Source organism: Humulus lupulus, chromosome 9, assembly GCF_963169125.1.
Source record: "Humulus lupulus chromosome 9, drHumLupu1.1, whole genome shotgun sequence".
Taxonomy (NCBI): Eukaryota; Viridiplantae; Streptophyta; class Magnoliopsida; order Rosales; family Cannabaceae; genus Humulus; species Humulus lupulus.
The window spans coordinates 109,907,120-109,920,607 of NC_084801.1; the positions used below are offsets into that span (position 1 = coordinate 109,907,120).

At 30.6% G+C, this 13,488-nt stretch overlaps 1 protein-coding gene across 9 annotated transcripts; it reads right to left on the bottom strand.

Annotated features, from left to right (window-relative positions):
• Positions 1 to 9,814: 9,814 nt before the first annotated feature.
• LOC133801419 (uncharacterized) lies at positions 9,815 to 12,741 on the bottom strand. 9 transcript variants are annotated; one of them, XR_009876860.1, is made up of 4 exons: positions 12,541 to 12,731; positions 11,996 to 12,247; positions 11,209 to 11,283; positions 10,703 to 11,012 (listed from the first exon to the last, which is right to left on the bottom strand). XR_009876860.1 is itself a non-coding variant. In XM_062239624.1 (3 exons), the coding sequence occupies exons 1-3, from the start codon at positions 12,128 to 12,130 to the stop codon at positions 10,192 to 10,194; spliced, it is 363 nt and encodes a 120-aa protein (XP_062095608.1). In that variant the 5' UTR covers positions 12,131 to 12,741; the 3' UTR covers positions 9,815 to 10,191. The 9 variants fall into 9 exon arrangements, 1 of the variants encoding a protein (XP_062095608.1); XR_009876859.1 differs by having other exon boundaries at positions 12,537 to 12,730; XR_009876857.1 differs by having other exon boundaries at positions 12,403 to 12,728.
• Between the last annotated feature and the right edge of the window lie 747 nt (positions 12,742 to 13,488).

Genomic DNA, 13,488 nt, shown 5'->3' on the forward strand with positions numbered 1-13,488 from the left:
AAAAGTAAACCATGCATGAAACTTGCTCCATCATTCAATTCATCATCCTTTGTGCACTTGTCTTTGTTGTGAGTCTATTTATTGTGCACTAGTCATATATCTGTTTCCCTTTCCTCTTTGTAATAAAGCCAGTTGTAGTCCACAAAAGGCCTATTGCTGTCAAATCTGACTTACACAATAAAAAAGAAGGAGATGAGAAATCATTAAAATTCCAAGGAAAAAAAATATCAAAAGCATGAGCACTTCAACGAGGGGAGGCAAAAAAAACAATACATCATTATTAACAAAGGAATTGCAATCTTACATTTTTCTTCCATCAAGTATGGCTGAATTTCAAGTGCCGACTCATTCTCAGAGTCGTCATCATCACTAAGAGATAAATCAAGAAAATACAAAGTATTAATAGAAACTAGCGAGATCTGTAACAATCAATGCAATATCACATACCATAGAAATATCATAGAAGTCTGTCATGAATACACAACAGCTGAATAAAACTTTTGATGACAGAATAGGGATGCAAAACTTGAATTGATAAATGGAATATAAGTAAAGAAAAACAATCAAGGCCAGTTAAATGCATACCTAACAACCATATACTTCACACTAGTTAAAACAGAACATTTCACAAATGACAAATATGGAATAGAATATAGAAATAAGTTGAGACAACTGCAGTTATATAAATATATATAGAGAGAGAGAAAGAGACCTTTTCTGAACTATGAGAGTCACTAAGGAAGGACAAGTGACTAGCATAACAGCCAAATAATAATTGCACCACACTTAATTCATAGTAACTGCTCTTTAAAAGTTCTATGCATTTGCCTTTATATAATATGCAATGTCCTAATGGGAATTTATATTTGGAAAGACAACCAAAGAAAAAAAGTTACTTTTTGTAAACAAAAGTAGACCCTACAAGCAAACAAAATTAACAGAAAACAGATGAAATATTGAATACACCATAACAGATGGAAATACACATCACAAGCTAAAATGACATGGTGAAAACTTATAAGAAATCAAGCTATAGAATCATGCCTTGTGTAGTCATGATAGCAACAAAAATGATTATGCCAACAGGTTGCACCTTAAAAAAATGCCAAGCTTTATGCATTTTAATTTCTCATTAAGACCAGGCTAAAAGCATTGAAGCAATCAATACAAAATATTATATTACCACTGTGTCAAAAAGCAATCAGTTGAATATTTATATTAGATGAAATTAGCGCATAAATGATCAACTCTTAATAATGCACCCATTCTAAAGATACTTTCATCTTTTACCAAAACATTGATAAGTGCTTATAGTAACTCTTAAAAAAACCATATTAATTATCAAAAGCATCAAACAAAGAAGCCTAAATATGATTTTGATTAAGAGCTTATCCAATTTTAGTTTAAGGATCAGGTTGTTTAGTTCTACCTCTTTTTATGAATTCCTACTTTGTAGGACTCAGCTAAGCGGCTGAAGCTATATATATACTCTTGTAATTCTTTTGTTTCTTAGTGAAGTGGATTTAACAATGTTTTAGTGTTTCCTTCCTTAACCAGCTTTACTCGTTATGTAATCTTCCTTTCATCTTATTGTTTGTTTTATCATTTTATTCTTCTTTTGACGATATGATTTTGACAACTTGTAAGTTTCAAATTAACTTCATAACTATTACTAATTTTTTAAAGAAAACATACTAATCTATATACTAAAATTTATCAAAGTGCACCTGACACTATATAAGACTAAAAATATTCCTGTCCAGTCATTTCTAATGAAATCCAGTCCAAAAGTTTATTTAAATAACTAACTTCTTCGTGTGACTGGAGAATACATACCACAAGCATAAAGCAAGCAACTAATGGCATACAAAACAATTAGCTGAATACAGTAAGTTGTCCCCCGAAACCTATGCACACAAAGGAGCCAAAGACAACATATTATCAGGCAGTATAAAATGCTCCGAACTTACTTGCATTTTGGGTGTTGATCGCAGCCAATAAAGTAGCCGACACCGAATCGACTGACTTTAAAAACCAATGTGCCCTCAAAACAGCTAAGAAGCAAAACCATGAAATAGACTAATTAAAATTTAAAAATAAATAAATAAGCATTTAATTAGGCAGCATAGACATTCCCCATTAAAGAGGAATAATAGAAATCATGCCCCCCTAAAAAATGATTAGCGCCAACCTTGAAAAGGAAAAAATTTAAAACCATCTAAGAACCATTATTTTGATAATAGAAACTGAGCTAACATCAAAGAATTAAAACACACAAAAATAGATACATTAATTAAAAGTGAGAGAAAAGAAACCTGAGAAGCAGTTGGTGCAACAGGCCTAGGGAAAAATACATTTCCTTTGCTTTCTTCCCCTCCATGCTGCAGAGAATGCATCTTAGATTCAGACTTGCTTGTGTTTGCCATCCAATCTGCTGAAAGGGTCCGCATATCAGAAAGAATCCTGAAAATTAGCAATCAAATCAACATATAAGTTTTTTGGAACATCCTACTCGTAATACAACTAATATACATAATAGGATATTAAATGAATTAGCCTTGAAATTCAGGAAAGGAAATATTTTCATTTGGAAATTTGTTGTGTCTTACTAGTGTAATGATTCTAGGCATAGTGTATATCAGGGTAGCATCAACTTTTTAGATGGAATGTCCAATTGAGTCAATCAGAGTAAATAACAAATATGTTAACCATTTAAATAACTAAAAACAAAGTAAAATCCCACCTAGAGAGATTTTTCTTCTTCTGAAAGGTAGTCCTCAACATAGTAGCTAATGTATTCTGGACAAAATCCTAGACCTCTGCATGAAAGAGCTTTTGCACGTAAATATTTGTCATACACCTGCACAAACAAACCATACAATAGAAGATAAAGTGGAACTCGGTGTAAAGTGGAACCGCCGCACCCACGTCGTAGACCCACCGCCGCAAGCACCGTCGCACCCACGAGCGAGCCACGCCGTAGACCCACGAGTCAAGCCTCTCTGTCACACGACCCAAGCCGCGGACCCCATCACCTTGTTGCACACCTGCAACAAACAGAGAGAAAGAAAGAAAGATTGAACGAGAGAGTTCTGAGAGAGAAAGATAGAGCATGAGAGAGAAACAGAGGAGGCGTAGGGTTATTAGGGGTTTTTTGCTTTTGTCTTTCATTTGGCGCCTAAGTATAATTTACCGCCTAAAATTTTTAGTCGGGTCAAACAATAGCTTTTTTTAAAATATGCTATATTTTAATGTAATATATGGGCATAATTGTTGTAGTGTAAATGAATGATTTGGCATATGAATATGAACGGCCTAAGGGAGTCGTGGGCTGATAATTTGCGCACAGGACGCGGCTCGGCCATTGTGAGCCAGGGTTAGCTAGATAAACACTAGACTCGACCTAAGCGAGCCAGAGTCAGTGGATTAAAAAGAGGGTGCAGCCTAAGGGCGTCGACCCCGAGTATTGCATGTTGATTGAGATGAATGGTTGAATATAAATGTTTATTGTTGTTAGCTTGATGCTATGGCTTGTTGAATATTTGGTTTACTGTTTGGTGAATTAATTAAATGTCATCATTGATTATGTATTATTTCTATGGTTTTCTTGCTGAGCATTGGCTCACGGGTGATACGTGGTGCAGGTAAAGGCTAGGGTAAGCTGGACCAACCACGAGTTGGAGAGCTCTGGGGGCGAGGTATACATCGTCAGGTGCTCGTCCACCACGGCCGAGGGAAAGTATAGGGACAGAAGCCTAAAACTTGTATTTTGCCATTAGAGTGGCCACTGATTGTATATAACTTTTGAGAGTTTGTAAATTGTCTTTTAAACCCTGTTTTTCGGATCTCATGTACCAAACATCTATTTTAATGAAAATTAACCGTTTATGATCAAAATCTTTTAACTCTAACCTGATTATGACTTTAGGACCACATTTTTATTCAAATGACTTGATTAGCAAGTCTTGCACTATTTTAAATACGCAGTCTAACAATCTTGGTTATCTAGGGCATTACAATACTAGATTGTTAAAGAATGGTTATGTGATTGGTTTTTTTTATGTCTATTTAGTTCAAAAATCTCTTTAAAAGTGTTGTACAATATTTCAGTTTCGAAAACTCTGTCTCAAAACCAAAACAATGCAATATATATTTTAAGAGAAATAAAAAAACTATCATCAACACAAATGCAACACAACATAAATTGATTCAGAATTAAAAAGATTATTTTTCCAAACTTTTAACCTAGAATTAACAATATTGTTTTTTCAAAAAAGAAAGAGAGAAAAATGAGTGGAGTAAGTATAAAGTGTTATTTTTTACATAAAAATTTGTGAATCATTTAAGAGTCTTTGACTTGTGGGTCTTTTATTATTTTATTATTCTTATTTCTCTCTTTTTTTTTCCCTTTTATGATACTTAGAACTCATTACTCTCCATTTTCTTTTCTCGTGTCCAACAACTCTTTTTCCATCTATTTCTTTCACTCTCCATCTCTTTCTGTTATTCATTACTCTTTTTCCATCTATTACTTTCACTCTCCTTCTCTTTCTTTTATTCATTATTTTTCTTCTTCAAATTTTCACAGCAACAACTTCATTAGCATTAAAGACTGTTGTTGACTTGATGTTACTTTTGTGGTGATCTTGCATTTACTACATATCTTTTGGGTCCATCTTTTGTGGTGATCTTACAAAAAGTAGTTGCTCACTTTTTTTTGTTGATTTTTTTGCAGCATGAAGTGGTTCTTCTGCAGCTTACTTGTTCGTGATTATGGTGATTTTCTACTGTTGATCACAAACAATGTAAAAGGTTTTGGTTGATTTTCCTACTCTGATTGTTTTGCTTGAACAAGTCTCGTAGATGAAAGGTGGGTTGCTATTCATAAATGATCTCAAAAAAGACATCGTATTTTTAAAAAAATATGCGTATGACCGTATTTTTGAAAGAATTTGTTCGCAACCGTATAAATGTTTTTTTTTTGTCTTATTATATATCTGTGTATGAAAAAATCCATAATTTCTTTTCCTTTTATTTTTTGTTCGTTCGCTGCCATAATATATCATATTAAAGCAATTGCATGGAAATATTATTTATAGATCTCTTATTGACAATAATGTAGGTTGTCCTTGCTAGTTGGTATTACAACATCATATGCTCGCCCCCATGAGAAAATCATGATGTCATTTTTTTAGCTTTTTCTTCACCATTTTGGCTTTCTAAATTAATATAGACTTGAATTAAAGAAAGAGAAAATTGTATTTCTTATTCTTAACGACCATGGAAGCTCTTTATAAGAGAGATTTTCACTTTAATAATTCTTAGAGTTATTTAATTACTATTAATTTCCATCGAACTTTTATTACAATCTTATTTCGGCCTTTAAATTTAAAACCCTCTGGTTTCATTTTGATCCATGAACTGAGGAAGACCTTATGGCTAGCTGCTAAAACATCAGATAATTTTGTCATTTTATATTAGAATAACAAGTTTAGGTCGTTGTTTACTTCCCTTTCAAACAAAGTATGATATAAATATAGGGGACGACTATAGTGACGCCACCGGTAGGGACGTCTCTATTTTTGGCACGTGGGAAAAGTATAATCCATTTTTTTATATGATGGTGTACATTATTTAAGACATTCCACCAGTTTTTAAAAAATTCTGAATAATTTACGATACCGAAAACAAGCTTCAAAATAACCTGTTTCACGTACGTAAAAACAAGCTTCAAAACAACCTATTTCTTATTTTCAGCACTGTAAATTTTTTAGAATTTCTCCAAACTTTGTGGGAGATTCTAAATAACTATATTGTACATTGTCAAATAAAAAAAATCAATTTTAGTCTTTCCATATACCGAAAACATGAAACTAAGTTGTTTTTAAACTTGTTTTATACGCGCATAAAAAAAAAAAAATTTAAGTTTTTTTCAGCAACGTAAATTTTTCTGAATTTCCTGAAAATTTGTGGGATGTCTACTATAACTATAGTATACATCGTCATATAAAAAATTTGGGCTATAATTTCTTCACATACTAAAATCAGAAACATCCCTACCGCTAGGGACAAAATGCATGCCCCAATTGTAGAATTTCCCTATAAATATATATAATATATGACTTTTCTTAGGTGGGGCATCATTTTTGCTCCTACCATAGGAACATTTTATATTTTCGGCAGTTGGAGAAATTATAAACCTATTCTTTTTGCATGATGATGTATAATATAGTTATAACAGACATCCCATCAATTTTCAGAAAATTTAGAATAATTTACAGTGCCAAAATTAGATTTCAAACAGTCAGTTGCACGCATGCCTATGTTTTATATACGCATGGAAACCACATTATTTGAACTCTAATTTCGACACTGTAAATTATTTGGAATTTCCCAAAAATTGGTGGGATGACAATTATAACTATCATGTATGCTGTCATAAAAAAAAAATTAGATTATAATTTCATTGAGTACCAAAATTAGAAAACACCGCTACGGTGGGGGCAAAAGTGATGCCCTACCTAAGAAATTGTTATATTATTTTAAATAATATAATGTTAGATTAAATAATCTGACATAATGTGATTTGTCACACAAATGTGGTTTGTTACACCTTAAAACATATTATTGAGAGTCACAAAATTGGACACATGTATGTGCCCAAATGTGACATATTTTGGTGTTACAAAAACAGTTACAAATTCGTAACTCTCAAATATTACCCAATAATGTGTAGATTTGATATTACACATTTTGATTTGAATTTTTCAAAGTCATAAGAGATATGGTTGTTAGAAATGTCATTTAACTCTCATAATGTGTATGGAAGTTACAAAATCAAGTGGGAATGAATTTGGAACATTTTGAAAATTTGGAAAATTGGTAGCTGAAAAAAACGTCGTGGGCTACGGCTAGTATTTTTCAGGCCAGGGCCTAAGAGGTAGAAAAACATCGCGTACCACATGCCAGTGTTTTTCAGGCTACGGCCAGAGTGTCTGACAACATTTTCCAAACTTCAATTTTATCCAATTTTAAACGTTTCCAATAGTCAAGTAACTCCCAAATCTCTATTTTAATTCCATAAACATCCAAACAATCATTGGTAACAACCATGAGAGTTGGTGGAATTTGAAATTGAAAGGGTGTCTCAAAACTCTATAAATAGGAGCTTATTACTCACTTGTATGACACACCATTTTCTATCTACAAAGCACTTGGCTGGAAAATACACCATAGAGGCTTGATAATTCCAGAGAGCTATTTCTTTGAGAGATCCCTTAGTACTTAAAGAATAGGGCGAAATAAGCTTTTGGACAAAGGTCTTGAACGTTGTTCAAGTTGGTGATCCCCACTACTCTACACTTTGGTTGTGTGAGAGTTTGTGTTCTTTTTATTGTTCTTTTCATTATTTTGATCTTGTTGTTCTTATTTACTTGTATTATTATTGTTTTGAGTTTGTGATCTTCATCTTCTAAATCTTTCTATTTATTTGTATTTTGAGCTATAGAGTTGTAACACTTGTTTAAATATTACATTGTCTATTGTATTTTTTGCAAAGAGTTGTATTTTGCTTTTACCATTTCCATTGAGCAATATAATATATTCTCTAAGAGAAGCTCCATTATATATATATATATATATATATTGTAATATTAATTTAAATATTTTGCTATAAGCAACGTGCAATTCACGTTTGCTTAGTTTTATTTAAAAATTATTATATTTTTTAATTATCATTTAAATTTTAATAAATAAACAATGTCATATATTATAAAAGAATGATACAAGCATATTTAAAAACAATTAAGTGAAAACATTGTCTATAGTTTAAAAGAAATAAATAAGATAAAAAAAATTATTTAAAAAATCGTTAAACCAAGAATCTCTTATATACACACTTTTTACATATAAAAATATGATGCATTCTAGTTTTAAAATAAATGATTTGATGTTGTTTATTAGTTTTAAATTTAGTGTTCATAATAATTAAAATTTTGATATTTTTATGTTTTGATTTACATATTATATATGGTAATTTTAATTTGAAAACTAAACTCTCTATTCTAATTTTCTTTTAGAAAAAATATTAAATAGAATAAAATATTAAGAAATTCTAAATTAAAAGTATGAATTTAAAAAGTTTATTTGATCAAATTTTAATTATTTAATTAAAAAAATTTAAAACGAACAGAAATTTATATATAAACTAATAGAGAGAACAATTAAAATAAGTAATTTCTCATTAAAAAGCTAATGGAAGAAATAAGAAATATGTATATTTATGTCTTATGTCACTATTACATAAATGTTTGGATAAGAAAAATATATTAATTAAGTGACAAAATAAATAATTAATAAAAGAAAAAAAATTAAACACATAAATATTTTTTTTGTTATAGTTTTTAGAACACTTTAATATGAAATTTAAAATAAGAAAATACCATTTAGGCCCCTATGTTTTTTTTTAATATGTGATTGGCCCCTGTGTTTTGTTAAATGACAATTCATACCCTCCGATTACTAAATTGATGAAAATAGTACCATAGTCCCCATTTTGTTAAAATATTTTCAAATATAAGATCAATTCTTAGGTCGTTTGAGACGATATGGGTTCACAGTAGCGAAGAAGGTGGTGATGAGCTGAGAATGAAACATTATATTTGAAAATATTTTGACCAAAATCTGGTCTAGGTACCATTTTGATCTATTTTGTAAAACATAAGATTCAAATTGTCATTTAACAAAACATAGGGGTCAAACGCGTATTCAGGAAAAACACAGGTGTCAAACTGGTATTTTCTCATTCTAAAATATGTGATGATAATTTATTATGGCTAATTTTTTATTTTTTATTTTAACTTATTTACCGTATTTAGATAACTTTATTAATTTTTTTTAATCTATTTACCTTATTTAGATAACTTTAAAACTAATGGTGTTAGAAAACAATAAAAAAATATTAAATCTAATGGAAAACAATAATTTTTATTAAACTCACATTTATAATATATAAAGATATTATAATATTAATTTAAATATTTTGCTATTTGATAGGTGTCGGATGTCGTATCAAATTCAAATGTTTATTTTATCAATTTATACCAGCTACTTCAATATAGCGGTAAATAATGGTCGAACCCATGAGGATTATAATCAAATTATTATTCAAAATAAGAGCTAAACAAAAATTAGATAGGAGTTTTAATTTTAAAAATTGAAAGCATAAAATAAAATAATGATCAAATATTAAATAACTAAGAATAAAACGATATTAAAGAAATAACCAAGAATTATTCTTCACATTTGACAATCAATCTATCCACAATCACAAATAATACTCCTTATTCCCAATTAAACTATTAACCCTGCAGATAACACTTAAACAAACAATTATCCTAGTTTTCCCATTTTAATTAATTAAAGTTAAGCACTCTTAATTAATCTTTTTACCCAACAATAAACCCATTAAACATGCAATCTATTTAACCTAGTAAAAACATTACACTCTATGGAAACAAGTTAATCTAGGTAACAAATTCATTAAGCATACAGTTCATTTAACCTAGGTTCTATTTTTCATCACAATCAAGATACCTGTCAGAATATCTTAATTGCAATTTATCACTCTAATTAGAATCCTAAATTATTATGTGAATAGCAATCCTAAGATGATATTAGAATAATGCAAAATCCTAATTAGTTGGTCACCTAACAAGATCTCACAATATTCATAGCATTAAATTAGAAAAATAGAAGCAATTTAATATAAGGGAGTAAAAAGAATAAAATTTATGATTCAATTCAAGATCTCATTTTTAGGGTTTTGAAATAACCCTCAACTACAAAGAAAAGTACTCTATAATCATATTCATATTCACAAAAATAAATATTCAATGAAAATAAATGAGTTTTGAGAAGAAAGAAAAAACTAGATTGAAGAATGTAGATGCTAATGTCTTTTCTCTTCCTCTACTGCTGTAGCCTATAAAATTCACAATCCAAAGCTATATTAAAAGTTAACCCTAACCTCATTAAAAATTACATCCAAAAATCATAATTTAAGAACAAATTATATCGCAAGCCGCTACCAATTATTCTTGGTGGTCGCGGTCACGTGACTGTTTTGGGGAAAATACGTGCTCTGGCCGTGCCCAGAAGTTTATGGTGGCCGCGGCCACTAATTTTTGACTCTCAGGACGCGGCTAGTAATTCTTGGTGGCCATGGCTAGTGACTATTTTCAGCACGCGTACATTTTTCTTCATTTTTTCATGTTTTTTACCTTGTAATTCCGAGCTTAACAATTGTTTGTAAAACATCCCAAGTTTGTTATTTTTCACCCCAAGTGTCCTAGACGTCTTAAAACACAAAAGAAACTTATTAAACATATATAAAAAAAAATAATCAAGTGCATAATCATAGAAGAATAATAAAGTAAAAATAGACAAATTTGATACTTATCACTATTTGTATTTTAAATATCAAACTATCAAGATCAATAACTTGAGAAATATCAATTAGATCAAATAAATAAAATGGATTTATTAAATACGTTTATTTTAGAGAGATTATTCAAATTTCGAATAAAAACATTGTAATTATATTTTCAAACTTTTTGTAGATGATTATGACGTGTTAAGAAATTTAAGGGCGATATGAACTGATATGTGTGGGGGAAAGGAGGGGATCAAATCCCCATCGAATATAATAATAATAATAATAATAATAATAATAATAATAATAATAATTCTTATTGAAAGTAAACCATATTAGAAATGAAATTCAATTTGTAAGACGGGGAGGAATGTCAATTCTCATTTCTCATCCTAGGGTCATCTTCGATACAACTCCTCCAACTAATAATCCAACAAAAGCATGAACACTTGAGACGGGAACCTTAGATAGACTGACCACAATAACTGCAGCAACATTTGACAATTGTGAAGCTAACTAACCCTCTTGAGTTACTCTTGCTAAGCTGCGACACTTCTCGACTCCTAATCAATTAAGCAAGCTGTATATTTGAAAATATTTAATTATTTTTCCACACCATACTCAATATGATCAGAATGAAAATATTATAAATCTCCCAACTAAACACCGCAACTTTTTCCTTCCAACAAATGCAGATTGTAATTTGAGTTGACTATATGCTCTTTTGAAAGACATCATCAGCATTCATATAATATTATATGTTTTCTTGTTCTTACCAACGATAGTAGTGCTCCAATTAAAGTAGCGGCTCCAACTGCAACTGCTGATTCTGACATACCCTGTTGTAATAGCTATATTCACAGATCAAGAACTCTAACTATATATGTTATTATTATATTTCATTATATAGATATATATCATATTAAGTTGAACTAAATGATAATATATATTATAATAATCACTACTACAAAAAGCCAATTACACTCAAACCAGCTGGGTCTTTTGCGTCAGTACAAATTTAGTATCTGTGGCAGTCGAGAATGATATTTTAAACAAAGTAAGATTTGCTAAAATCCTTTTACCATAAAATAAAAAACGTATACACAATTAAAATCTACCCAAATTTAAAATCAGATACAAATCTCATAATGAAACAAAAACATATACATTACATTTTTCTTTAACAATTCTTTTAGCAAAACCCTATAAATTCAAACTCAAAAATTCAAACTCAAATTTACAAAATAAACAAAGTCACCTTCCAACAATCACAAGCCCCCGAACCTCACCACAACCCACCGCCTCACTATTAAAATAGAATTTATTTAGAAAATATGAGAAAAATAATGGAAATCTATTTTTGTAAAAACTTTTCAACACTTAATCCTACTCTCTTTGTTAGCCTCACTTTAAAAGCAAGAACAATACTAAGATAGACTGAATATAATTTAAAGGAATAAGAACTCAAACCCTAGACTAATCTTAGATTAATTCAAGCTATTTTGAACTCCGACCCTTCATACTTAACCCAGAAAAAAAGAAGAAGATACATTTGAAACTCACCACTTTGTTCCCCTTCTGTCTCTCCTCCGTCGTCCCCATCCCTAAGCCAATGCCTGCTGCCACCACCACCCCGAACCACCACCAATCCAAACCACAACTACCATGAGCACGATCTGCAAAACAAAAATAGCACATAAGAGTGAAGAGTGAACGAGAGAAAGAGAGAGACCTAGTAAGAGATGGGGAGCGGTGGATTGAGAGAGCTGAGCCCCCATATCATCGTCGTCGAGCTTCATTTGTCGTTGTCATCACCTAGTACAAAGAAAGAGACAAAGAGATCAACTATGAGAGAAACAGAGTGATCAAGAGAGATAAAGTGTGAGACAAACAAAGAGATCTAGTGTGATAGAGGGAGATTGATAGGGAGGGAAAGCAGCTGGGAGATAGGGAGAAGAAGTGGGAAGTACAAGAATAAGTAGAGTTAGCATAAAAATGGGCTTCAATCCATATGTTTCTTTTCCTTTTATAAATGGGTCTAGCTCTATTGCCTTTCAGTGAGAAAAAACGTTTGATCATATTTTGCCTTCTAGAAAAGACTCACAAACCGGAAGAGTTCCAACTCTTAGCTCTTTCAATGGTCCATCTTTTGTAGATCAGTTTATCCTGTGTATTCCTATATGACCAAGTTTAAGATGCTGAACATATGTGTCATCCTCATGTGCAACCTTTCATCTTTTGTTTCATTTCTGTTTAGCTACTTTACATAATTTTGAGTTATTTAGCTGTCGTTCATTTTATGAAAGCATTAAAGTCTGAACATTCAATTGAATGTCAAAAGAATTTAAGATTAATAAAATTAAAAAATATATATTCTAAAGTCAATACATGTAATAAAATCAAATTCAAAATACTAAAAGAAATAAACTAAAATAATTGTTTAAAACAACAAAATAGTTTTCTTTTAATTAAACTAAAGAACTATAAAATAAATGAAATTTCTTCAAAGCTTTCTTAACCTAGAAGCTTTCTCTGTCTTTGACCTCATGAACTTGATCAACAACCTTCTTTGAATCATAAGCTTCAACTTTCTACACGAAAGAATAAACATTGTTAGTGGAGCCCGAGAATAATATTCAAGATAACATATCTTTTTCAACTTAGTTATAAGAATACATAAATCATATTTACCTTCCTTATTCTTCATAATTTCAACAATTATTTCACGCTTGGCCGATAGGATTTCATTATCATAAAATTACTTATCATATATGTATCCATAAGTCGCAGGGATGGCCTCCATATATCGTATGTAAATTTAAGGCTTTATAGAGTATATTTTGTTTCCATAGTCACTGATTTTAGCAAATAGTGCATTTCCATGTGATTAAAACTTAACCACTTGGCATACTCGAACTGATCATTCACAGAAGCTTCTAATGGTGGTTCTTGCATTGGTGGTATTTTAACAGCTTCCATCAAATTCTCTCTTAGTAATAATATATCAATATCATGTCTTCAAAATACTATATTTTCATCATTAAGTTCAATCACTA

Coding starts and splice junctions, on each gene's coding strand:
- LOC133801419 (XM_062239624.1), bottom strand. CDS start 12,130: ATGTGCTATTTTTGTTTTGCAGATCGTGCTCATGGTAGTTGTGGTTTG. Junction 11,272..11,995: donor GACAGAAGGGGAACAAAGTG/GTGAGTTTCAAA, acceptor CTATTACAACAG/GGTATGTCAGAATCAGCAGT. Junction 10,357..11,208: donor TTGGAGCACTACTATCGTTG/GTAAGAACAAGA, acceptor TTGTGTTTTAAG/ACGTCTAGGACACTTGGGGT.